Source organism: Phalacrocorax aristotelis, chromosome 16 (genome assembly GCF_949628215.1).
Source record: "Phalacrocorax aristotelis chromosome 16, bGulAri2.1, whole genome shotgun sequence".
In the NCBI taxonomy this organism is placed as follows: domain Eukaryota; kingdom Metazoa; phylum Chordata; class Aves; order Suliformes; family Phalacrocoracidae; genus Phalacrocorax; species Phalacrocorax aristotelis.
Window position 1 is genome coordinate 5,760,626 of NC_134291.1, and position 27,085 is coordinate 5,787,710.

The window sequence follows — 27,085 nt, forward strand, 5'->3', positions numbered from 1 at the left end:
GAACACCCTGTCCCCAAGTGCTGGGCACAGAACCTCAGCAAGGGACAAGCCCCAGGAAGGGGACAGAGATTTTGGCCTCCATTGCGCTCATTAGCTGGCTGAAAATCCAACTCCAAATCTCTTAATAAAACCCTCCTTCCCACCTCGTGAGTCCAGACCTGCTGCCAAGGAGCAGGAGGCTTCTGGGAGAGCGGGGAGGAAGAGCCGCTAAACACGATGGCCAAATTAAAACAAACAGGGCGATGGGGGAACCAGGAGCTGTTGGGTGCGGAGAGACGCGCATTGTGGAAAAGCTTCTCCTTCCCAGGGACCCCGACCTCCACTTGTGCATGGCCCAGCTGGGCACCGGCAGCAGGCAGCCCACGCCTGCCCGCAACACTGCCGGCCCCTGCTGCCTCCAGCCGCAGCCCTGGTTGCCGGCAGGCAGCACAGCTGGTCCGTGCCAGAGAGCTCCGCAGGGCGAGCAACACAGCCGAGCCCCTCATGACAGCCAGGGGACGAGGGGATCCTGGCTGGAGAGGGAAATCTCCCATGCTGCCACCCACTCCCAACAGAGGCTCCGGGCCCCATGCTGACTGCTGGTTCAAAGCATCCATGCGTTCCCTTCAGAGGGACAGAAACCTCCCCGGGGACGGGTGGGGGCCCAGGAACGGTTTCTGCTCGGTATCAGATGTGCCTGGGCAGCCGAGCAGCAGCCGCGGGGACCTCAGCGCAGCCTGGGGAAGCTGAGACCAAAATCCAGCCCAGCCCCAGCTCTCCCCAGCCTCTGCCTGCAGGAGGACGCAATAAATCACGCACCCATCTTGGCCAGCCTCTGCAGCAGCCCCCGCGTGAGCCCCGGCCCCATGCGCACCCCGTGGCCACCGCTGCACTTGTATAACCAGCGGCAGCACCAGCTTTGCCAGCCCCATCTCCAACACACCAGATGGAGCAACCCTGGGCCTCACTGTCCCCACTGCCAGCACGACCATGCTCCGGCCGCAAACCCACTCGGACACAGGCTACAGACATCCGGAAGAACCGAAACGCTCCCAGCCTTTCCCTGCTGGGGTGGGAGGGTTTGTGTCCGTGACCGTGCTGCCTGTCCTCGGCTGCCAGGTGAGCCACGCAGGCCACACCGAGCGCGGTGAGGATGCTATGAATTTTTAAACTCCTGAAAGCACAAATGGAGCAGTTTGCCTGGCTGGGAGACAGGATTTCCGACGCAGCGAAGAGGCTTTTGAAGAAAACGCAGCCTCTCCTGAGCTGTGCTTCCCCTGGGACAACAAGCCCGGAAACCCGGCGTGCTGGGTCCAGCGCGGGACCTGAGGGCAGCCCCGTGGGACAGCTTGCACTGGGCATGATTTAAGGACCAAACTGATGGCCCAGGTACCCTCTGGCCAGGCTGCCCGATCCTGAGGCTTGCCTGGACCCACTGGCCCCCCCAGGTCCCTCTGCAGCACCTTCCCATCTACAGCAAGACAAACCCATGCACGCTCAACCCCATGGCCCAGCTGCAGACACGCACGACGTGATGGCACACGCACACACGCACATACATGCACACACGTGTGCATGCACAAGCTCATCACCTTCCCTTCTCCCTGGAGGCTGCTCAGGCCACACAGGAGCCTCATTCCTTTATCTGAGCATCCATCATCGCCCCTCGCCTCTGCCGAGCAGCAGCAGCGCTGAGGCAGGGAAAGCACTGGACCCGCGCTGGCGACTCTGCCTGCCGCACTGCCCGCGTCTCAGCCCACTCTCCAGCCCCAGTCGCGCTCCCAGCCGCCTCAGCAGAGAAACTACAGAAACCCCAAAGGAATTGTGGCCAAGGAGCACGAGCCACCACTGCAACACAACTCGCCGGTGCCACGGGGCTGGTGCTGGAGAGGCCCCGTGGCCGGGAAGGAAGCAGTTAAGTTCTGACCCTCTGCCGAGAGGGAACCAGCCAGAAACACGTGTGAACCAGAAAGCAAAAAAATCCCCCGGAGAGGGTGACTTACCTGTTGGAGGTAGAGGAAGGCTGGAGGACAGGGGAGAGAGTGAGGAAGCATGCCTGAGTTGGAGACAAGGAGGCAGCCCGAGTTAGCCATGGAGCACAGCATGTGTCGACAGGTAGCCGTGAAGCTGCTCGCGGGTCTGTCCTCTTCCGCACACCGCTATCCTCGTCTTCCCGGCTCGCCCCTCGGGCTCTCCCCTCCTCGGCCGTCCCTCCCGACCCCTCGGCGCTAGTTAGGAGGGATTCATCTGCGGCAGGCCGGCTGCGCCGCGCGCCCCGGGAGCAGCGCTCGCCTGTTCACTTCGGTGCCATTAGACACTGGCACTGAGCGCACGGTCTGCAAAGGGTGTGTGTGAGCCAGAGCGGGAGCGGGGAGAGAGAAAGGAAGGGGAGGAGGAAGGGAGAGAGGGCGAGGGAGCGAAATAAAAGGGGTGGGAGTTGGAGGAGGAGGGGGAGTCCCCTGTGCATTCAGACATCAAACAGAGCTCTGTATAAAATGAAGAGAATCCGTAATGACATGAGAACAGCTGATCCCGCACTTAACCCCTCCGCCGCCGCCGCTCGCAGATGGCTTCCCCGCCGCCCGGGCAGCCCCGTCGCAGCCCCCAGCCACGCGCTGCCGCGCCAGGGAAGCAGGTGGGCAGGATGGGGCTGAGCAGGCAGAACCATCTCCCTTCCCGGCGCCGGCTCCCAAGGGAAGAAGGGTCTTACCGGGAGTTTTGGTGATGCAACACGGGCACCCCGGGAAGCCGTGCTGAGCAGCCGGCACTTCCAGCCGTGCAGCCCCCGCTATGGCAGAGCCTCGCCGCCACGCCGGGCAGCTGCGGGACTCCCCCACGCACACACAGCCGGACACGTGCACACGCACCACGCTCTCCTCGGGAGACACACACGCAGACAGGGACAGCCGCGCTGGCAGGGACGGGCAGGGAGCCATGCAGCAGACCCAGCTCCGCCTCCCCGGAGAGGCACATACCTGCTCACGCCTGCAGCCCCGCAGCACGCACAGCCACAGCAGCCACGCACTGTGCTGCCACGGGCTTGCGCCACGGCGGGCAGGGCTGGCAGCCCGCCGGCCTTCCCTGCGAGAGGAGCTGCGGCCGCAGCCTCGGCACTGCCCGTGCTCCCTGGGCACTGGTGGCTTGGCCCCGCCAAGCGCAAAGGTGTGTGAGCCCCAGGCAGGGCCTGCTCCTGGCAGCCTGTGAGCCCCCCCGCCTGCAAGGAGGGCTGGGGGGAGTCTGGCAGCCCGAGGTGATGCAGAAGAGCCCTGCCTGCTGGTGCTGGCTTCCCTATGCTCCCTGGAGCCATGGGGACCCCTTGCTCTGAGCACCTCTCGCCAGCAATGGGCAGGGTGCTGGCCCTGGCACAGCTTGAGAGGCTTTTTGGCATTTCAGACTGGCCTGCTGGTGCTGCCAGCAGCCCTGACGCATCACCACCACGCACACCTCTGTCACAGCTGCCATGGCAATAGCCTACATCCCTCGGTGCCCGTGAGCGACAGCCGGGGCACACACATGTGCTCATTTGGGTCTCCTGTCCCACCTCACACCTCCTCCCGTCTCAACACCATGGCAGCCCCCGGCACCCTTGGGTGTCGCAGAGCTCAACACTGTCTCGGGGGTCCCTGCCCCCAGTGCCCCACGCCGCCGGAGCTGCATCGCGCCCGACTTCAGAGCCGTGGCCAGCGACAAAGCTGCCGGGATGGCGTTGTGCTTGGGTATGTGGGAAATGAAACCTGGGCTCAGTTCAGTTTCCATCTTGGCCAAATGTGATGCACAAAGGCAGGTCTGTGCCAGCAGCTGCTGATGCTCCGTCTCCGCCGGAGCCTCCAGCACACGAACAGCCCTGTTTGGAGGCTGGGATTTTCCACAGTATCCCCAGACATAGCGACATGCTGCAGTGTCCTGGTACACTCGCAGCGGTTCCCATTTCTGCTGCAGATATTCGACAGCAGCGGCGTGTGGCACGGCAGGCCCGGAGCCACTGGACAAACCTGGTGGAAACAAATAGCTTTGGGAAAAGCCATCTGAAGAAGTAGAAGCCGGGGCTAAGGGGGTGCCAGCCCCCTCACGGGGTCCTGCTGCTGGGGTGACCATGCACCAAAGGGACCGCAAGGTGCCAAACTGGGGAGGGGATGACAGGCCAGGGAGAGGGTTTCTCATCACCACCACTCCATGGTACTAAGAGCCGAAAGGAGTTTGGCAGCAACATCTGCTACCAACAGCATCCTCCGGCTGCCACTGCCCATGAGGAGTGCAGGCTGCAGCGAGCGCCCATGTCCCACCACAACTGCTCACCCTCCAGCTCCCAAATGACCATGAGGAACCTGATGCAGCATCCCATCCTGCACACCTCTATGCTCAGACCCCATGCTCCCAGGGACTCCTGTGGCCCTGGTGCTGCGCCCTCCCACGTGCTCCGAGAGCAGGACATGGGGCAGCTTTGCAAGGGCTGGGGGACAAGCACGTCCTCCCAGAGCCCCTCAGGCAGCTGTGGGGAGAGGGATCCCACCAGGCACCCACATGCACCCAAGCACAGCACACCATGCTGGTGTGGGGTGAGGGACGACCTGGGCAAGGTGACGTGCAACTCCAAAGGCCCTGGGATGATCTGGGCTCCACCACAGCTCCTGCACTGCTCTCAGGCAGAGGTGAAAAGGGAAGGGCATGTCCCAGTGCTCTGGGCTTGCGGTGCCCAACCAAGCAAACCACGTGAGCCAGGAGCCAGCTCCAGGATGAGGTAATCTGCCCATCCTCCCCCGCGCCGGAGCCTGGCTCCGGGCAGGGTGACTCAAAGGTGCTCCTGGCTGGTGGCAGCGCCACAAGTCCTGGCACTGCCCCGAGCCAGCAGCCTGCGTCATGGGGAGGTCCGGGCTGGCTCCCATCGCGGGGCAAGGAGAGATGCTGGTCTCCTGCAGGGAGAGCGCATGGAGCGACGTGCTGGGCAGATACCCTGGCACCGACTCCGCTGGTGCAGACCCTCTGCACCGCCATCAGCAGCAGGAACTGGCCATGTTTCCCCAGGATAAATACCTTGGCAGTGGGGGAACTGGGCACAGCTCTGGTAGCTGAGGAGCGTTCGAGACTCCTCTCTCCCTCCTCCAGCCATCACCAACATCTGGCTGGCTGCAGAGATGCCCCCACAGCAGCAGCGAGCCCCTGTGGAACACGGGCACAGCTGGGCTGTGCCAACTCACCGGCTGGGTCCAGGGTGGGGAACACGTCCCCAGCCACCAACAGCTGATTTCCCTCGCCCTGCTGCTCCCAGCCACCCTGGTGGTGACGCCATGCTGCAGCCCCAACCGATGGCACTGAGGAGCCCCAGCCAGGGCTTCCCAGCCCCGTGGAGCTGCAGCCCCAGAGGAGCCCCTCCAAAACTGAAGTCTCCTGGAATGAAAGTTTATTTATCTGTTTAATTAAGATGTGTTCACCAGGCGCACAGACCCCGTTCCATCTGTCTCACTTACAGCCGCGTCCCAGTAAAATTAAACCTAATAAATATCAGACGAGGGAAAGCAAAGGGCACATGTAAGATATACGATCAAAGCCAGAAGTTGCACAGGGCTGCAGTTCTAAGCACATCTTTCTCTCTGCCCTTCGGGGATGGGTTGGCGATGCGCTCCCATGCACAGGATGGGGCTGGCTTTCCTTCAAATCAGCACTATTTTCATTTTTTATTTATTTTAAATGAACCCTGGAGGGCTCCTTGGTTTTGTTTTCTGGAAGAGGGAGAACAACACAGCACCAGGACAGGAGTGGCCTTGTCCGCTGGTCCAGAGCCCAGCAAAGTGCCGGAGCTGAGGGGCAGAGCCTGTGCTGGGAGAGCTGATGGGCGTGCGCCCCCCAAACCACCGAGGGAACGTGCTCCCAGGCAGCCGGGATCTACTGGCCATGCATGGTCGGGAGCTGGCCCGGTGGCAGAGACCCGCCGGGAGGTGCCCGAGGCGGCCAGTGCAGCGCTGCTGGCTCCTGCTCCCAGGGAGATGCCAGAACCTCCAGGCAGTCAGCTCCCCTCCAAGGCACACTCGCCTCCGCCGTTTGGAAACTGCATCTGACAGAAACGAGGGCTCCGAGGTCTGCCTGGAGCCCAGGCCAGGGCTCTGCCCCAGAGCCTGCCTGAGCACGCGGTGCTGGGCAGACCGGCGGTGCAGTGTGGCTGCAGCACGTCCCACACATCCAGGTGCCGAGGGGCCCTCATACACGTTGCACCAAGCCCCTGAGCACACGTCAGACCTGCTGCCCCCTAAGGCCTGCCCCAAACGCCATGTCCAGCCCCACAGCACACCCCTGCGCCGCATACAATGGGAAATCCCAGACCCCAGCGCTGCAGTCCTCACCAGGACACCATCCGCACCCTCTCCCAGCGGAGAGGGACGACACCGCGGCCCACGGACCTGCCAGGGATGCACCAAAGGGACACAACGCACAACCATGGGTGGGCAGCAAGTGTCCAGTGTTTAACGGGACCCCTGTGGCTCCCCTCAGCATGCTCCTGCAGTGCAAAGCTGGGGCGCGAGCCTGGATGCTGCCACTCAGGAGGGCTGCCAAGGGGGGCTGAGGGTCAGGCCGAGGCACAGCTGCCACTGCGAGGACCAGCAAGATCAGGCGCTCCCAGCCTCCACAGGGTCAGCCTGCAAGTGCAGCACCAGTGGCCCTGCAGCACCCAGGCAGCGGGGCACCCGTCTAGTCCTTTCCTCCCACCCACTCCAGAATGCCCCCAAGCCATGGCATTCATTAATTAAAAGCTCATTAGTAGTTAGTCAGACATAAAGCGATTAGATGAAGGCGCTGACGGATCTGAGCTGCTGTGAAGCAAGGGGAAGGTCCCGTGTGCCCTGTTGGCTCGGCTGCAGAGAGTAACCCAACACTTGGCGCAGACCAGGACAGCGAGAAGAGACCCACAGAGGTGACAGGCGAGAGCACCATGTGCCAGTGGGCTCTGCCCCACCGCAGAGAGGTCCCTGCCCACCAACCCAGCACCTCCATGCCATCGCTGTGCTGCTGCTCCCTCTGCCCGAGCTACCCCTGGGGTTTTCCCAGACCCTCTGTGCAGGAGCAGCATCAGGATTTACTGGGACTGGATTGGGACAGGGATGCCTCTCCCAGAGTGTGATGGGCACCAAGAAGTGTGGGAGGAGTTGAGGGCCTTTGGGGCTGCACATGCTCCCAGGCAGGGGTCCCCTGACCACAGGACCTGCTGGCACAGAGCACCCAGCACCGGCAACAGCACAAACCAAAGCGCATCCTCCTGCTGCCGGCATTGCCAGCCCCAGCTGCACCACAGCTCCCAGCCCAGCCAGCTCAGCTCACACCATCCCAGCGCCACGTGCTGCCCTGAATCCCCTCACGCTCCCCCATCTCTGGAGACAGCCATGCAGCCACCTATAGATTCTTGGTTTCTTGCTCCATCTCTAAAAGACAGATGTGGTTTAATCTAACCGCAGGCATACTGAAACCCACTATGTCTGTTATGGACCAGTCCTGCCAGGGCACAGGGACCCTTAGGGAGTGCGGGTGGGATGTGGGGAGGATGCCCCGGCTCCTTGGGGACACCTGGCTGAGCCTCCTCCTTCTCTATCTCTATCTTCTCTATCTCTATCAGAGCTATCGCTCTGATAGCTCGGGGGGTCACTGGAGCCCCCCCAGTCTGAACTTCCAAAGAAGCTGAAGACTACAGAAAACCTCCCCTCTGTGCCTTCCCAGCACCCTTGCTGCTGCTGACCCAGATCCTGTCTCTGCCTCCCTGCTTGCCACAGCGGCCATGAGGTCACAGATCCCAGACTAGGGCAGTGATGTCACCAGCAACCGGGTATGACCTCACCAGGTGAGGAGGGGACCATGACCAACACACGGCAAGTATCTGGGACAGCAGCTGTAGCAGCCGGGAGGGGAGCAGAAATGCAGAGGAAGCACATGAAAATTTAATGGGTTCTAGAGAAAAACACCACCTCGCTGAAACTTTCCTCGCCTGCTGCGGGGCGGGGGATGGGACTGGGGCCTGGAGATGCTTCAAGTCCGGCCAGAGCTGCCAGTGCTGTGCAGAGCAGGAGAGCAGCGGGGCCAGCATGGGGGACGTCCTGCTGGCCCTTGTGCCATCCCTCCTCTGCCCTTCAACCAACACAAGAAGAGTCAGGACCCTTGGTGCTCTCCACAGAACAGTGTCTGGGTTGCAGCCGTATCACAAGATGCATGAGCAGGGAAGCTGGTGTCCCCCCATAATCCGGCACGAGCAAACGGTGCACAGGCACCTGCCAGCAGCCAGCCACGTCCGAGCTCTGGGCTCACTGCGGGACATGTGGCAGCTACTGCAGGGACACAGTTTACACCTGTGGTTGGGCAGGACAAGCAGGAGCTTGTCACTGCAGCAGCAAGAGAGCCTGGCTTCTCGCCTTCAGTCAGCACAGCCCTTCCTAGAGCCCTTTCACTTGACAAAATATTTACATGAAATGGCAATTAGGCTCCCTAGATTTAATGAGAATTAACGTGCAGGCAGCAGAACTGTGGCGGAACAGATGCTGCCGAGCACCTCAAGCTCGTGGGGTGGGTGGGCAGCGCCAGCAGGGCCGCAGCAGGTAAAATGGCCGCACCGCACTCAGCAGAGTGCCCCGCACTGGTGCGGCCAGAGCCACCGCCACCGCAGGGCCCGGTGTGGGCTGGAGGGTGACGCAGGAATGAGGGAGGACAATGTGAGGAATGAGCAACTGCAGACCCAGGGACCTGAAACACTGCATTCCCAGAACCCCCCCTTTCCTGAGATCAGCCCTGCTGCCCGATGAGGGTTTCCCAAGTAAACGCAACCCCCTCCAAGCTGGTGCAACGCTGCACACTGGGCTTGCAGGTTGCAGCAGGGGGGCTTTGGCAACAGCCCGTGGGGTACCAGTGCAAGGGGCAGGATGGGACGGTCGAGGCCGCCTGGAGGTGTTAGCATGCCCCTGAGCAGTGGCGAGAGCAGGGTGTGTGTGGCACTGTTGGTGCTGGACACGGGCAGCCCAGGCTGGGATGCCACCAGCCAGGAGGGGCAGACAGGTGATGTGGGCAAAGGGGGAGCGTCAGGCAGGAGGTGCTCTGGAAACAGACACTCAATCCTCATTATAAGGCTTTTTAAATGCACAGACAGGATATTAGCGCTTAAACAGGCTCTAGGACTCCAGGGCAAACTTTAAAAATCATAATATTTATAGAACCCTCCTTCCACTCGCCCCACATGCTCTTTATTTCGCCTGCAATTACTGCTAATTTGAAGACATTTTGCTTTGGCATCTCAGCCTGTTGCGGTGTCGATTACTGAGCCACCCGCTGCTGCCCGCCACCGCAGCGCTCCCCGCAGCGCTCCTGACGGCGGCCACGCTCCCACCACGCAGGGAAACCAAACCCCGCCGCTTTCTCGCGACGGAGAGATGCCTGCGATGCCAAGAAATGATGCTCAGCCACTCTGCCAGGAGCAAAGACCTTGCCTGGCCTCTCTCCCAGCAGGGCTAGGGATGCTGCTGTGCCCCACGCGATGCCGAGACGCGGCTGTCCCGGGCTTGCTGCCTACATGCACTGCAAGGGACGGGGAAGGGAGACCCTCGAGCACCACTGCGTTGCCCACTGCTCCAGGCAGCAAATACATTGTGGGGAGCTGTGCTAGGAGCTCCCACTGGGATAGGCACCTCAGCACCGCTGCCCCATGCCCTGCACCAGCTGGAGCTCTGCGAAGCCATGCGGCACCTATGGAGCCGCAAGCGGAAACTCCAGAGCAGTTTGCTTTCACAGCCACAGCGGCTCATTAAGTCCCTGGGCAGAATTAATGCAGGAGAAGGCTCTGCTAGCCCCAATGGGCTCCTGACCAGCAGGGATCGGCAGCTGCACAGAGATCTCTCATGACAAAGCACCTTACGCCTGAAAGCTGCTTCCCTGAGAAACAATGAATTCGCGTTATCCTCCTCCACCCCGTAAGCTCCTTTCCCCATATCCCTCTTCACCGGCTCTGTCCGCTCAGCTCCTTGCTCTGAAATCCAGGGGAGTGCAGCTCCCTAGAGCATGTAATCCCCCAAGCACTGCTGCGGCCCCCTGCCAGCTCAGCCAGCTCCAGGGGAGTGGGAGCAGGAGGGAGGGGGTGGAAGGAGCTGGTGCCACTGGCTTAAGCCCCAGTTTGTGGGCTGGAACGCCACAGGGAGCCCCTCAGAATGGCGCAGAGCCTGACACTTAGCCCAGCTCCTGCACCTTTGGGGAGGTGCAGCCCCACAAGACGCTGCTGGCTTCTGTCCCCTTCCCCTCTGCTCACTGTCCCAGCTGCACCAGGAGACGAGGTTGCATCTGCGTTCCGCATCTTGTCCCCAGCCACTGCTAAGTGTCTGGACAGACCCCATCACGTCCCCCTCCTCCCTAACCTTGGTCAAAGCCGTTGGGATGGCTGTGGCGGTGGTGTGTCTCAGCTGGTCTACCACCAGCCACCTCCCTGGATGGTTCAACAGCTCTGCTTGTACATGGAGAGCCTGAGCCCTTGCAGAGCCCAGCCCTCCCACCTGCCTGTGTCCCCCGGCTCTGGGCTCAGTGGGGACTAACCACACTGAACTGTGCAGCCCCATGGACTCCAAACCACCCAAACAGGGACTGCAGTGCTGCAGCCGCAGAGGGACCCACAGGGATCACAGCAGCCTTGGCCACCAACTTCAAGCTTGGGATACAAGTGCGGGGGCTACCCCACGAGCGGCCTCCAGATTCTGGGTGGGCACCAGCCGGGGACAGACCCCCAGGTGAGAGAGGCTGGCTGCTGCTCCCTGCAGACCCATTACCTGAATGCCCCGCTGCCACCGCAGACCCACGTGCCTCCCAGCACAGCCCCTGGGGCAGGCTCTGGAGCCTACCACTCTACGACCCAGCAGCAGAGACGTGCTGGAGCCGGCTGCTTGCTGACCCTGCGCAGCCGAGAAGGGACAGGGGTGGGAGGGTGTCCCTCCATAGCCTCTGGCGACCCTGGGCAGGCAAGGGTGCTGCTGCCTGTGGCCAGCACTAAGGAGAGCTCGAAGGGAGTAGAGGGGAGGCAGGACAGTGGGCTGGGGTTGCCCTCAGGCAGGGATGAGGCTGCAATGCCCAGGCAGGGAGCCCTGCCCACCTCTGCCACTGCCAGCCTGCCTTCAGCATCCCTGCCCATCCCCTGTCAGCTGGGAGGAAAGCTGTCCTGGCCAGCAGCTCATCTGGGAAGCAACAACAGCAGGAAATGACCCCGATCCTAAGCAAAACCCCGGCGAGGGGGGGGATGCCCCCCCTTGGTAGTGGTACCTACCCAAAAATACATCATCGTGCTGGCAGCGGGGTGCTGAGGAGCTCTGCAGGATCAGTGGGAGGGCGGTGGGCTGCTCCCTGATGCCGGCTGCGCTGGGCACTGCTCCTCCTCGGTGGGCTCTCTCCCCTTGGGTGCTTGCTGTCCAGCTCCAGCGCCAAGGGCCGGCGGGGCCGGGTGCCCGGCGTGCTCGCCCTCCCCGGCGCAGCGCGGCCGCGGGCCGCCACACGCTTCAGAGCCGGCTGCCGGCATCCAACATGCTGCTGCTGGGCGGGCTGGAGAGCTGGGGCTGGAGGATGGATGCTGGGACAGCCCCAGGCACACGGTGGGGCAGGGGCTTATTCACCCGAGGGAAAAAAATGGGAGAGGGAGGGATAAAAATGAAATCCTCTCTGGCGTCTTTAAGAGCAAAGGGAAGCAAAGGGAAGGGCGAGCGTGTGAGGGGAAGCCAACCCGCTTCCCAGCTGGAGCGCCCGGGCAGGGGTCCAGGGCCCGGTGGCCAGGCTAGGTGTTGGGGGCGGCCAGCAATGGCAGCGTGTGCGCTTGCGGCGCAGCGTGGGCTCCCGCGTTGACACTCGGAGGAGCCGATGTCCTGCCTCAGCATTTTTCAAGCTACCCTGTCAATAAGGGAATCGGCCGCTTTTGCAGTTAACCTGCGAGGTGCCAGCTGGCTCCCGGCGCCCCCTCAGCAGGCAGTGGTTTGCATGGCCACCCGCTCCTCATCTCTGCTCCCAGTGGGCAGGGATGCTCAGCCAGGGTCCAGCAGGCCCTGCCAGGACAGGCTGTTTTGGGGGCCCCAGTGTGACCTGCTCTGCATGATGCGGTTGGTCTGTGACCCACGGAGGGGCAGAGCCAGCAGCCCTCCGTCCCCATGTGCAGGGGCGATGGGGATGGACCCTGCAGCCCAGGATGTGGCTGCCACAGTCTGCACGAGACGGGCACACAGAAGTCCCCGCTGACGCTGGCGCAGTGACCGTCCCTCAAGTCCCAGCATCACACCCCAGCAGATCCCCAGGACAGAGATCTCATCTACAGGGGAGAGCCGCAGGGCTGGCCAAGATCCCGCACAGGAGGCGGGGGGAGAGCTGGCACAGGGTGGGCCACAGGGACAAGCCCTGCTTTGGCCCTGCCTGCGGCCCAGCAGCAGTGTGGCTCCTCCACCCACGGGGCAGTGGGGCTCCCGGGGCGAGATACCCCTTCCCCGTGGGGAGCGAGCTTCCAGCTGCCTCCGGCGTGTGCCGCGGGCATGGCGGCTCGGCAGCAGGGCAGCGCTGCTTGTCAGGCACTAAATCACCCATCCTCCTGGGGCACCGCTCGGCGGAGGAGAGAGGGGACTGTGTGCGCTGAACCACATGTGGGAGCAAGGGAATAAATAAGAATAAGCGAAGGCATAGGAGCGAGAGGGGTGGCAGATCGGTCTCTGGGGCCCAGCTGGCTCTGACATCTCCAGCCCCATAATCATATTCAAAGCAGAGCTGGGCTGAGGCATTTCTCTTCCAGCACAGCAATAAAAGAAAGCAACACTCTCAATAATTCAGCACCAGGAGAGGGTGATAAAGCAGAGGAGCCACCACTGCAGGCAGCCAGGTTGAGGGGCTTCCCACTCCTTCTTGTATCTTGGTGATCAAAACCCTCTCCTCTTTCTCTGTACCCTGCAAACAAAGCCCCAGCCACGGCCCAGGGATCCCCAGCCTGCCAGACCCCCATGCTGCTGTGTGGGATGTGCTCTTGTTGTGCACCAGCTGCACAGAGACCTGGGACAGAGGGGCCCAATGCAGCAGATTGAAACCCCTCCATCACCACGCAAGCCAAAACCTGGGGTGCACTGGGCAGGGGGGCAACACCATCCCGGAGCCAGGGAAGAGGCTGGCAGCTGGAGCGCTTCCCCAGCTTGGCTCCCCGGCCCAGCTCTCTTCCCAGTGCTGTGTCACCTCCGCCAGCTTCAGCATCCCCAGCCCCGCGTCCATGCACACCCCTTGCCCTGAGGCACCTTTGCAAACAGCACCCCATCACCCTGCAGCCATGTCCTGACCCTCCCATCCAAACCAGGCTCCGGGGCTCCTTGGACGCAGGACACCGACCCTGCTGCTGCCTCCCCTCCACTGCAGGGCACATCTCTCCAGACACAACCACACGGCCATGGCCTGGCATGCTCTGGGCACCTGCAGCCCCAGGGAGTCACCTGAGTGTCACCTGTCTCCTACGTGCAGACAGACACCGGGAGGGAGCAAAGCCCTTGCTTCGGCACGGGAAGTGAGTTGCAGACACATCAGTACAGACATGAATGCCAGAGGTGGGGGTGAGCCCCAGGCCCACAGGGAGCTCCTTGCTTGCCCTGTTGCCCAGCCCCGACGATCACCCGTGCCCTGCCTGCGCTGTACCAGGGTTGTCGGGTTTCCTGAATGGCCCAGCTTGGAGCCAGCCAAAGCTTGGGCTCTTGCTCCCACATGGAAGCAAACCACTGCGCTGCAGCAGTCCCAGCGCTCGGTGCCCTGGCTGCACAGCCCACAGCACCACTGCTGACTGGCACATTTTCCTCCAGGTGTGAGCTTGCAGCCCAGCCTGTTAATCCTGGCTCCTGGCTCATGCTGCCTGTGAGCCCAACTCCTGCTCCAGCCTTCCTGCTCTTTCTAGCAGCTCCTTTTCCACATTTCTCATGGTGTCTCAGGACCCTTCTGGACCACAACACCCCTCCAGTGGGTCACCTTCATCTTTATCCTGATGATGACAGAGACGAAAGAACTCCCCCCAAATGCCTCCTTCGTCCATCACTTTTGCACAATGACAGCTCCCCAGTGCCACCACCTCGGCCACCCCCACCCCCCGTCCCACTGCTGCACAGGCACCTCCAGACCAGTGCCAGGGCATGGAGGGATGGAGGCACCAGCATCCTCACCCCCAGCCCCTTGTCTTATCTTTCCTCCTCTGCTTTACTGGCTTGGACCCAGGCAGAGTACAGGCTTGTGCTGTACTCAGTAGGATGAACCTTCATGAGGACCTGGCCCGCCCCTGCTGTGGTGGGACCAGAGCTTACTGCCATGAAGCCCAGCAACACGAGGTTACGGTGGGAAGCAGCCATCCCCGTCTGCCCAGTGGGGACCAGTCTGCCAGGGGACACCTGGCCCCGTTACCTCCTTCACATGCATGAGCCATCACGTGCCCAAGTTGGGTCTGAGCCTAGGGGACACCACAAGCTGGTGTGACACCGCACAGCAGGGGCTGCAGGACCCCAGGGGCAAACATACCCCGTGGCGGGCAACTGCCGGTTCAGGGCCAGGACCTGGGGCTGGGGGCTGGTGCCACCCTGGTAAGGACAGAGTCCCCTCCACAGGCTTCCTTAGGGATGGCTCCTGGGAGCCTCACAGAGCACAGACAAACAGACAGCAACGTCAGCACACACGGACAGCTCACAGACACTGCAGCCCTCAGCCCTCTTAACCCGGGACTCACGCCACTCACGTCACGCCTGTGCGGGGGCTCGGCACCTGGTTGGTGCTGGGGGCTGCTGGTGGAGAGGAGCGGGCAGCCTTCCTCCCAGCCCTCCCCAGTGCATGGCTCTGTGCCTGCCCGCCTGCCCCTGACAGACCCCGGAGCCGAGGGCAGAGGGTGCTGCCCTGTCCCACCCGGCCCCGCGCAGCTCAGGCAGCAGCACCCATCGCCCGCCCCACACGTGCAGGTTTCAGCATGCAGTTTTGTCTTGCTCAGAGGGACCCTGGGCCCCAAGAGTATTGGGTCAGGCTGCGCAACTGAGGGGCCCCAGGAGCCAGTGCCCAAGCCCAGAGCAGCCCCTCGCCTTTCTGGCCCGCCAGAAATGAACGCCTCCGTACCTTTTATTCAGCCCAGCTCCTTCTGCGATGCTCGCGCTGGGCTCTCTAAGAAAAGACAAGAAAGAGGAGGAAGAATTAAAATCAAATGATCATCATCACTAACCTGCCTACAGTCAATGCTATTTGATCATTGACTGGCAAAACGTTTGAATATGAGTATGAACGTGAGCGTTATCTCCCTGGGCACGTTGGGAAACCTGCCCTGGTAAAGAGCTGGCAGCCAGGCTGGGGGTTCAACCCAGGGTGGCCGAGCCCTGACGCTGAGCAGCAGCACAGCCTGCCTGCACTTTGCACTGGGCAATGGGAGCGGGACCCCTGCCTCCAGCTCTGCCAGCACACCTCGAACCTGACCCAGCTCCTGCAGATCACAGGCCCTTTCCTCAGTTTCCCCAGGACTCTGCAAGCACAGCCCTGGCCCCAGACACAGCCCGTGGCTCAGCGGCGTTGCACAGGACACGGCTGTCACCGAAGCGCTGGATGCCCAGCCTGTTCAGCCTGCCCCAAGCCCTCTGCCCACCACAGCTCGCTGCATGCACCCAAGGATGCTCCTACATGTCTGCCGCCCAGCAGTGCCCGTCCCCGTCCCTTGCACCCCAGCACAGTGTCGCGCTCCTGCAAGGAGGGAGCCCTGCAGCACATGGCTCTGCTACTGCCATCCCAGCTCCGGGCACTTTTTAGAGAATATCACCAAATTTCAAAGAAAACTTCCTGAAAGCTGCACTTCAACTAATTGGCTTTTGCAACATTGCCAACCCAAATGTTCATAAATCATGTCAGACCCTAAAAAATAATGAGAACAGCTTATACATCATGAGATTTTTTAAAAAAGAGTAAGCAAGGGTTGTTTCTGTTTGTGAACTGCTTCTCTGGGGCCCTGGAGGTGTCGAGGCACCTGCCTAGGCAGGCAGCAACAGCTCTACTTTTAAACTCCAGAGCTGCAATAGTCCTCCAAACAGCCTGGCCCTGAAGGCAGCACCATAAGACAAGGCAGCCCTGGGTGCACAGGAGTGGGTGTAGGGACCCTGTGCCCGGGGCTAGGACAAGCCCTGTCCCTGGGGCTGGGCAAACAGACGCTGCTCCAAATCCATGGCTGGATCCCCGCGAAGGCGTGGCCACGGATGGTCCGGAGGCGCAGCCACAGGTGGCGATGGCTTGGGAAGACAGGGGCTGGTTCCCAGGCACTTCTGTTAGCAAACACCACTCTTAGCTGCACAGCAGGATAATCAATTATGGTAATTCCTGCCTCAATGAATCAGATTCATGGAGGAGCACAGCTCATTAGGCTGGTGCTGACTTCCATTAGTACTCTTATGATAAAAACCCTCCAGAAAACTCTTGCCCAGCCAGACATATTTTCCAAGCTTGGGGGGTCTTCCCTCCCCGCCACCGCCACCCCTCACGCCAGCCATGGGGCAGACTCAGCTGTGGGACACCGGTGCCCCCCCCAAAATTGGTTGAAAACTCTCCGGCCCCCAGCAGCAAGGGGACATCCCCGCATGGCCCTGGGCCTGTCAGAGCCTCCTGCCCTCCTGCCTTGCAGCAACCGCTCCCAAGGTCTTCCTCAGCTTCACCAAGAAAGCGCTCACCAGAATCCCTGACAGGGGAAGGCAAGAGACAGCAAAGCGGGAGCAGAGAACTCCAGCGTACGCTACAGTAGGTTTGGGCGTGCTGAGAACCCAGACAGCCTGTTTGGCAATGAATAATTGAAGGATGCTCACTCTCCTCAGGGAGGTACAGCGATGGGTAAAATCTCATTTCCCAAACACATTTCCCAGTGAAGACACCTTCTGAGAAACTCCCCACAGCAGCCTGGGGACCCGGCAGTCAGGATGCGCTGTGCTCGCCTGCGCAGCCAGGGAGCTTGCTGAGCCCAGCTCCAGCCCAGGCAAAAATCTCACGTGGTCCCAGGCACCACAGGGACCGGGATGCTCAGTCAAAACCTCCCATCCTGCCACATGCACCAAAGCAGGAGAGGAAAAGTTGATCGGCTCCAGCCAGGCAGGAGACAGCCCCAGGTACCTGCTGGAGCCCCGAGCAGCCTCACACGGACCCAGTGCCAGAACAGGCGAACCCAATGCAGGCCAGCTCATAAGCAAACCCCAACACAGCTAAAACCACTTGGATCTGAAACAGAGTGTCCGCACGGGGCCCCCTGGAAATGCAACTTGTGTCACTCATCCCAGCAGCAGCATGGGGCCCCGTGGATGCTGTGCTCCAACAGCCCCCATCCCCGCTTTGCAACCATGGGACAAACCCTGCGGGCAGGCCTGGGCTAGCCACCTTGCTCTGCTTTGCTGGGAAATTTCTCAGTAGTTTTTCAATGTACATTTTGACCCCCCTTCCCTCCACCAAAAATCCTAAATTAATTTTGCTTTTAATTAAATTCATTAGCAAAGATTATCTGGCTGAGGAAAAATAATATCCTGCCCCTCCCCCAGCAGCCCTCTCTATTTATATCCCCTATATACATAAGCAGCAGCGAATATTTCTTTATGGGCCATTAAAGGTTTAATGTTTAATTTATAACCACGTTCTCTGGCGGGCGGGATGGCCAGGCACAATGTCAACACTTTTAATTAAATGAGAAGGGTTTTTTTTTAAACTAAGATAAAACATCCCGTTCCCAGCAGCTCCTGGAGGTGTGTGGAAGGAGCGGGCAGGGGACTGGGGCCGTCCCGCATGGAGGCAGCGCTGGCTCCCGCTCTCAGGCCGTGTTTCACCACCATCGGCTCTGCCCGGCTGCCTGCTGCAGAGCCGTGCCGTGCCGTGCCGCCAGCCAAGAGCTGCAGGCAGCAGGTGCTTGGGCAGCGCCCAGAGGAGCCCCAGCTCCTGACGGGGCTCGGCGAGGGGTTGTCACTAGGACGGCTCCAGGGCTGAGTCGCCATTTGCTCGGGAGAGTCCCCGAACTGGTGGCTCCAGTCCAGAAAGCGCAGTCACTCCCTGGGGACAGCGAGAACACGCAGCGCTGCCCCCTCTTTGGTAACTCCCTTCCCAATACTGCGGCTGGCCGGCTCCTGCCTGCCCAGGGGACCTGCTCTGCCTCGCCGAGCCCAGGGTAGGCAGGGTGTGCAGGTGGAGCGGCACAGGCACGGGCAAGGTCCCCGGCCCAGGGCTGACCACCAGCTCCAGCTGCAGGTTCCTCGGAGGCAGAGGCAAGGGTGTCGCACCACAGGGCAAGAGCTGCCGTGCGCGCGGGTGATGCTGAGCACCCTGCAGCTCCCTCTGCCCCAGGAGAACTGTCTCCTTTGGCAACGCATGATCGGAGCCCTTCAGCCCATGGGGAGGGGATGGCGTGACCTGGGGAGCGCGCTCGCTCAGCACAGCCCCTGCCAGCACCACCAGCCCTAACTCCGGTTACCAAAACACCAGCCTGAATAATTGCTGTCAATCTCTCAACTGAAATTCTTGCTGCAACTTCTGCTCATTCCCGACACTTCTTCCTGCCCGCCCAATGATGGCAGGTCTTCCAGCATCGCCACCTCTTCCATCTCAGTGTGCCACACTCCTGAGCAGGACGAAGTTGTTCTGACATGTGCATCGCCTGCAACACTCGCTGGCAGAGCCGAACGGCAGCCGCTCGCACGGCAGGCATCACCAGAGGAGTCTGGCATTCCCAGCTCACCCTGCTGCCATCCCTCCCACAGCCCCTTGCCCCACCACACATTGAATGTGGGGCAGAGGAGTGAAAGGGGAACATGTCCAGCTGCACACCCGGCCCGTGTGGGGTTGGGCACCTCCTGGGCCTGTTCTTGGTCCTCTACCAACAGCGGCAGCCTCAGGTCTTGGCGGCAGGAGAGCACAGCCCTTCTTGCCTGGAACCGAGAGAGGGGCGGCCCTGAGTAGGCAGGTTCCCATTAATGGAGTATTTTATCTTACGGGAGAGATTAAATCTCTGTACAGAGAAGCACAAAAGAGCTGAGTCAGCAGCTGGCTGGGGGGCAGGAGGTTCAGCCATAAGCATTTGGCTCCAGTACAACACTTCAGCACTTCACCCTCCTGTGGCCACGCTCCGCCAGGCAGCATCCGGCCCCAAGTGCCCAGTGCACACCCCTCTCCCTGTCCTGGCGAGCGCTGGGCTGGCTGGAGGAGCCACAGGCGGCACAAGTGGTAGATGGACCAGCCCCAGTCCCCTTGTACCGCCTGGCAGCCCCATGCCAGTCCTCTGCCATGCTGCTGGGCACCAAGCGAGCTGAGCACCCTGTGTCACTGGTGGGATGCCTTCCTCCCTCCCCCATCACCCTTGGCACAGCAAGGCTGGGTTGGCAGGAGGTGTCCCGGCACAGCCACCATGCCCACAGGAGCGTGCCAGGACACTGGGGTCCAGACCTTGTCCAGGGCACAGCCTGAAGTGAGCTGCACAGGTCCCTAGCCTATCCCTCCTTGGAGGGCTCTGCTGCCTGCTGCCTGGCCGCACCGTGATGTGTGCCCTTTGCAAAGCCATGCCAGGGCTCCCACAGACACAACTCTCACATCTGGCATGGGCCTGCGCTGGCTGTGAAGCCAAGTAAGTGGCAGAGCAGCCACTTGCTGCTCAAGCACCCGTGACCGCACACGCGTGCACGCGAGGAGCAGGCATGCGAGGGCTGGCCACCACCGTTGTGAGCCAGGGAACAGAGTGGTGATGGCACTGTGCCGCTCACTAAAAGCATGAGTGTCACTAAATCAATAATTCATTTACTTTAATGAGATAAGTACTTTGAAAACTAATTGCAAACCTGCTCCATTTACTCCAACCCGTTACAGCCTTTAATGTAAATGGCAGAAACACTGCTGGAGGAAGGGGAAGGGCTTTTGGTGGGAGATAGTGTGTCGTCCTTCCCCCTTCATCTAAGAAAGAGAAATATCAGTCATAAGTAGGGATGGTAGAAACTAAAGCATCCGGCCGAATCACCTTGTAGAAACGCTGATGGCGGAGCAAGGGGAGCAGACAGCCCACCCTCCCGGGGCCACCACTGTCCCTCTGCACATGCTGCCATCATGGAGTGGTCTGCCAAGAAATCACCCCCAAAGGACTGTCACCAGCACCGGGAATACAACGGAGGGGCAAAAAATAGACCCAGCATGCAGGAGGGGCCAAGCTCCAGCAAGCTGCTGAGGGCACACACCACCACTGGAAGCTGCTCCACCCGGGGCTGTGGCCTGTGTGTAATTAGCAGAACTGGTGGGCCACAGGCAAAGAGAGAAACCACATTTGGAGCCCTGACTTGGGTGCGGTGGGGAGCGCTTCCCCAGCCTGCTGCCATTGCCGCTGTCCCAGCAGTGCCAGGGCTCACAGGTCTGCCTTAGGCAACGTCACTGGTGCTCTGCTGGTGCTGCCCGTGCTGGCATCGGTGCGGCAGAGGGGATGGAGCGGCAGAGGGGATGGGGCACTGCTCTTCCCCCGTGCAGCAGACCCCCGCCAGCCAGAACACAAGCTGGCTCCTGCGCACACTGCAGGTGGTCGCTATAACGATTCATGGCTCGTTATAAAAATCACCGCCGTATCGTTGGCACAGCATCCTCCAGCGCCAGCCAGCAGCTGCCAGCTCCTCCTGCCTCAGCAGGAGCTGCCCCTTCCCACCTCTCCAGCACCCGCCAGCCCGGGCAGGCAGCGCAGGCAGAGCCCCAGCCATGTAGGCAGAGGGGAGCAGCACACTCCCTGTGTGCCCAGCTCTGCCACAGCCAGGGAGCAGGGGCAGGCAGGGGCGTGCAGGGGTGTCCTGCCAGGCCCCGGCACCATTCCTGAAAAGGAGCAAGTGCCTCCCAGCAGCGACGCCGACGTGTTCCTGAACGGCAGGCCGAAGCGGGAGCTGGACGCCAAGGGCTCTCTTCTCGCTTGCTGGAGCAAATGGCAGGTCATAAAAAGGAACCATGACAGAAGAGAAAATGTTCCAGAGTCCACAAGGACCAGCCCAGGGTAAATCCATCTGCTCAGCAATTTAGCTAGAAAATCCTTTCCAATCATCCATGCTGTAGGTCCTTCACCCCCAACGCGTAGCTCTGGGCAAAGTGTTTTCCACTCTGGCAGCTGCTGGCGGCTCACACGGGCGCCCTGATGCTTGGTGATCCCACACCACCTTCAGCAGGGATACTCGGGGAGGGGTTCATGCTGCCCCTCACAGCACATCCCGGCCAAGCCCACGCTCCAGCAACCCTCTCACTGGCACTGCTGCAGCCACTGGCAAGGGGGGACCCCAAACCGTGTGCCCATGGGGGGACAGACAGCAGCGCCTGTTGCATAGGCTCTTCCCTGAGCTACTGGCTCTCTTGAGAGAAAGAGTGCACCATGCCTCCCCAGGTCCTGGATCTGCTGCACCATTTGCAGGATGCAGGAAGGATCCCAGGAAGCCCAAATCCCACCTGGACCTCTATGACCGGCGCTGCAGTGCCTAGCCCTTGCCCCCTCCTACAGGCAGAGGCAGGGAGACAGTCCCGCAGCAGCCTCCAGCAGCCTGCCCCAGGAGCTGCGGCTGAGGAGAAATGGCATAATCCCCACCTGGCCGAGGACTCGGCACGGCTCAGCCGCTCGCTGCCGCCACGGAGCGAACAGACCCGGAGATCTCCCTGCAGGCATCCCTGTGAATCCCACCTCAGCCGCTCCTGTCTCACGAAAAATCAATGGCAAGCATCTCAATTAATCACACTGGGGGCAAATTGATTAGGAGCCTAAATAAGGTCAACATGGTTGTCTGCTTATAGGGTAGGACCCCTTAATCATCATTTTATCTGCAATAGGCTGCGGAACCTGCAATCACACCGTCTTTGGGAGCATGGAGGGATTTTTCACTTATCTCCTGCAATTGCTAGGGCCAGCAGAATAGGAGCCATGGCTCTGCCATAGAGGAGCTGAATTGGAGCACGCAGGAACCACCCAGCCACACGCAGCTGTAAGACCTGAGCATGAGACCCCTTGGCCCACCAAGCCCAGCTGTCTCCTCTGATTCAGGGGAAGACAAAAGCAATTAAGCACTGCTGCTCTAGGTGCAGTACATTCCCTCCTGACCCCAAAACCAACAGCTTATACTGGGGATTTGATTAGCCCTGTCATTACCCTAGATTGCATACCTGAAAATATTGTTAGCGGTCACAGCGGCATTGAACCTTTGCGGAAACCCAGCCACAGGTCTCCTCTCAGTTGCCCTCAGCAGCTGGAAATCCCCCAGGCTGCTTCTCCACTCCTCAAAATGCTGTGTTGTTGTCTCTACAAAACCTGCTGTGCTCGGTGCAGACAGCAGCCTGCTGCTTGGGAGCTGAGGGGTTTTACAGCATGACTCTGTCCTCTCCGCTGTGGCACGGGGCAGGGTATTTTATATAGCCCCACACCCCTGACAGGCGCTCTGCATGATGAGCAGCATCACGGGCTGGGACCCCGTGTTGCCCCAGGGCAAAGTATCCCTGGAGCTCCCTGGGGCAGCATGGTGGGCAAAGTAGTCTGCCGGGTATCCCCATCACCTACAGCCTGGGGGGACCCACCGCCTCCCCACCGCCTGCCACAGCTTGTGCCCTGCCCAGACTCCGCTCGGCACGAGGGAGCAGACCTAGCCCCGGCGGGAGGTTATGGGCTCTCTGGCCCCTAGTACTGCAGCTATTGGCATGGTTCAATGGCAAGGTGTGGGACAGAAGGCACCCCAGGGCCGTCTGAGCTCGTCCTCCCTGCAGGCCACCGGGTGGCCAGGTACTGCACTCCTAAATGCAGCAGATGATTCCTTCCCACTCCCAGCTAGAGAACGAAAAGCCTCCCAGGACTGTGCAGGCACGGCAGGGCAGTGCCCCCACGGCAACACAGCTCCCCAGCACGCTCTTTGGAGGAGTGCACACTCAGCTCATTGTGGGTTGATAACACTGTTTGCTTCTCCAATAGACTTTCCAATTGCAAGTGAAATCAATTCAGTTGGGTGTTTTACTCAGTCGGGACTCTGCTAACAGCAGCCAATTTCCCTGCCCGTCTCCCTCTGTGGCTACTGTCAACTACAGTCAAGTGTGCCCAGCTGGCTCTGCCAGGGCAAAATGGGGCTTTTCCTTCTTCCCCCGCAGGACATGCACAGGGTGGTGGGAGCACAGACCGCTCTTGCCAGGACGCCAGGGATGACCGCAGGGAAGGCAGGGCCAGCAGAAGGCAAACGGCTTGTGCCCTGCCACCGCTGCCAGATGGGAGTCCCGCAGGGGGCTGCGCTTCCCAGGAAGGGGCTGCCGGCATCACTCGGCCCCAGCAGCTCCATGACACCCACAGGCAGAGAGACGAGCAGAGGTTGTGTCCGGCAGCATTCCCCACCCTGGCTCAGAGCTGGCCACCAGCAGGGACCCCTCACCCTCCTGCTGGGACAGCGCAGGCTCCCCTGCTCCATGGGGGTGCTCCGGATAAACCATTTGGAAGGCATGGGCTGGGCCAGTGTGGGGAACAGAGCTGAGACCGTTTCTCTGGTCCCCACGAGCCACCACGTGCTGCCTGTGGCCCCTCAGCGCCGGTATGCACTCACCTCGCCCGCACACCACAGCCCCAGCAACACGCCGCTCCCTTTTGTTGTAAATACAGTTATAAATATTATAATTTGGTTTAATATTTAATATAGTCAGGTTAAATAAGCATTCCCAGCCGCATAAATAATCATTAACGGAGGGTTCTAATTGTGCTGTTGGGATCCTGCTTCATGACTTATTTAGAGGGCAGACGCTATTCCCATCCTCGGCTCCCCTGTACACCATAAATTAACCTGCGGCTCAACCTCTTTAGTGAGAACCTGATGGGACATGACAAAAGGAGACAGCTCTGCTCCAGGGGTGACCACTGCCGAGATCACTTGATGCAGAGCAAGGGAGGGACACGGCAGCCAGCGGGATGGCTGCGACCGAGCAGGAGGGGAGACAGGGACCGGAGCTGCCGGAGGAGCCAGCAAGAACGCAAGCAGCCTGCAGCGGCTGCAGCACCCGCGACTGGGGTTAGACCACGGAAGAAGAGCTGCTCATATTGGCTGTGGATATCCAGGCATTGGCACGGGGCGAGCCTCACAGCAGAGGTAGGCAACCTGCGGGCGAGGGGCAGCTGCCCAGCGCAGGGTCTCCGCTCAGCCCCCGCTGCTCCGAGGCTGCGTCAGCAGAGGTGCGGGGGCACAACATGCAGCAGAGCGAGCGGAGGACGGGGGAGGCTTTTATCCTAAATACAAACCTACTGTAAAATTGATTGGAAACAATAGCAAAGAACGAAACAAAAAATCCAAACCACCAAAAACCCAGAGCGCACGGGGAATTGGCCAGGGGCAAGCATTTTGAAAGCGCAGAACTGAGACACGGAGGACAACTAAAGTGCAGGAAAACCTCTGTGTAAGAGTGTTTTCCCCTTAAGGTATGCGTTGTTGCATTGCTTTAAAAGAAGAGGTTTTTTTTTTCCTCTCTGTAGTTTAATTTCATCTTGAGATGAAAAACTACAAAAGTAAATGGAAAGAGCCCTCTCCGCTGAGCCTGGTCAGCTGCCTTGCCACTGCTGGGCTGATTTCATTGGGAACGCAGGTGCCCTCTGCTCTGTGCCTGGGCAGGGACGTTCCTCCATCTGGGGAGGAAGACACCGGGGAAGCAGCTCTTCATGCCCAGCTCCAGAACAGACATGCTGCTGCGATCAGGGGGGAGCAGGGATGCCAGCCCAGGGGAAACCCAGACACCGTCCTGCACCGCACTGATGTGCGGACGTTCAGGGGTGGCCACGTTCAGGGGTCTGTCCCCAAAGGGCATCCCATGCCCTCCGGCTGCACAGGTGGTGGTCCAGGGCAGCCCAGCATCAAGGCACAGCCCCCCAGGGTAGGCACACCCCCAGCACTCCTCCTGGCTCCCCAAAGAGCAATGCCTCCCGTGGGCCCTGGGACCAGCACAGTGTGGGCAGTGAGCGGGTTAGCATCGATCCCTCTGGCCAGGATTGAGTTTCCATCGAGTGAGCGGGCTGGGGCACAGACCGAGCTAGGAAGAAGCCTGGGGTTTCCATTTCATCTCTGCACTAGTTTCTCCTGCTCAAGTCGTGCATTAATCAAAGAGATTGGCCAAGTATTAATGCTAATGAAGCAGCAGCAGCACGGCTCTCGCAGGGTGGGGGAGACCCCTGCAGCACTGGGCGCCAGTGCCAAGGGCAGAGGCGAGGGGGAGCCCAGCCCCTCTGAGGGGCTTCTGCCTGACTGGGGAGGGGGTATGGAGGCTGGGACAGCACCTTAGCACAGCGTCACTGCTGGCCATGCATGAAAGCCTGAGTCCCTCCCGCAGGCAGCCGGCCAGAGACCTCCAGCCCACAGCGAGCATTGCCCAGAACAGCCCAAGAGGGGCTCAGGACCCCACAGCAGCACCTCCAGCACATCACACAGACCACGCACTCCGTGCAGCAACACAGATGTCAGACACACAGGGTGCTTGCACGTATCAGACTTACATACAGGCACTTTTTCCAACCCTGTCCCCTGTTCATTATCGTCAGCAGCTCAGACCACTGTATGGACCCTCACAAAGCTGGCTGGGAGGAGAGGAGCATCCTGGGCCATGAACTATGGAGAGATCCCCAGGAGGTTTCCCAGCTGCAGGGAGGGACGCAGCAGAGGGGACACACAGGACCCTGATGTGACAGCCCCTCCGGAGCGGTTTTTGGCACCAATGGCACATTTGCTCCAGGCTCTGCTCAGCCTAGCACGTTCCTCCCAGCAGAGCCAGGGGACCTTCCCCAAGACACGTGTGTGCAGGGCTGGTCCCAGCCAGCGCCAGCCCTGACACTGGGCCGCAGCTCTGTGGAAAATGGTGTATTTTATCTTTATGTGTCAGGATTTATATAAAAAGGGGATAGTTCAGCTCTAAATGTAATGAGTTGGAAGAACAGCCCTCCAGTGGCTTCCTCCAGCTAGCACAGCATCAATAACATCGATTGCTAAAAATAACTAATAACCCTGGCCTGGCGTGGCCGGGGAGCGCTCACCGCACGCGGTACTGAAACCACCCCTGCGCACCCTGCACATGGCGAGCCCGGGTCCGCCCGGTGAGAGCCCCGGCAGGGCAAGGGTGAGGATGAGGAAGGGCGCAGCCCCCACAGCACTTGGGGGTGACGGGTCCCAGCACCTCTGGAGGGATAGGACGAGCAGAGGGGACCTCACCGGGGCTGGTCCAGTCCCAGCACTGCTGGGTCACCCCCACCCTGCCCAAACCACCCTGAACAAAGCCACAGGCAGTCGCTCCGCAGGAGGTGGTGACCGATGGGAGTGGAGAACCAGCACTTTTGTGTCTTTTACCTCTCTGCACACACAGACCTGCCAGGCCACGGACTGTCCCCACGCAGAGCCATCACTTAGGACTTTAAATTCTGGGAAGCCACCACATGATGTAATCCCTCCAGGCTCTGAAAATGGATGGGAGGGGACTGGTAAAGTCCCCATGTACACTTGCTCCGATCCCTGTCTTTCCTATGATTATGCATTTCCAAAAAAGCAGAGGGATGCACCCCTTCCTCCTTCAGAAGACAGAAGGCAGAGCTGCCCATCCACTGGGATACCCCAAAATTACCCAGAGAGGTAACACCTCCTCTCCTTCCATCTCGCTGAGCTTCCCAGAAAGGGAACAAAAACCAGGGAGGGAAGGAAACGATAAAACACCAGCCCACAGTTAGGGAAAGAGAGTTATTTAGTCTGTTGGAAATGAGTCTAACTTAATAGAGGAGAAATAAAGTGTTTTAAAATTAACGACATAAATGTCAGCTCTGATTGCGGGGATATTAAACTATATGGTTATTTGACTGCCTTCTGCAAAGTTACCTCTCTCACACATGCCTGAAGTCAGAGCGAGCATGAACACCACTGTGCATCGGGGCGGTACCAAAAAACACTGCCGCTACCCAAAGGCAGCACCAGCGTGTCTCTCAAGCTGCTTCCCCAGGCCAGTACCAGCCCACCCGGCACAAGCCTCCCCACCACGTTGCTCGACTGCTCTGCGAACCGGCCACCCAAGGGCGCACGGTGCCAGGCAGCCGCTTCGCGGGGCAGAGGCCACGTGGCCAACCACCGTCGCCAGCCGGTGCTCCCTG

General features: G+C 60.4%; 1 protein-coding gene across 10 annotated transcripts in view; it reads right to left on the reverse strand.

Annotated features, from left to right (window-relative positions):
* RBFOX3 (RNA binding fox-1 homolog 3) overlaps positions 1-27,085 on the reverse strand; it is a 191,045-nt gene that overhangs the window by 23,221 nt on the left and 140,739 nt on the right. For 5 of the 10 annotated variants that reach the window (XM_075110941.1, XM_075110936.1, XM_075110937.1 and 2 more), the window contains 2 exons: positions 15,070-15,114; positions 1,983-2,465 (listed from right to left, as the gene is read on the reverse strand). In XM_075110941.1, the coding sequence (XP_074967042.1) occupies positions 1,983-2,084 (102 nt within the window). In that variant the 5' untranslated portion in view covers positions 2,085-2,465; positions 15,070-15,114. Of the gene's footprint in view, positions 1-1,982; positions 2,466-11,245; positions 11,580-15,069; positions 15,115-27,085 lie in introns of all 10 variants that reach the window. The other 5 variants (XM_075110942.1, XM_075110943.1, XM_075110939.1 and 2 more) reach the window with 4 other exon arrangements.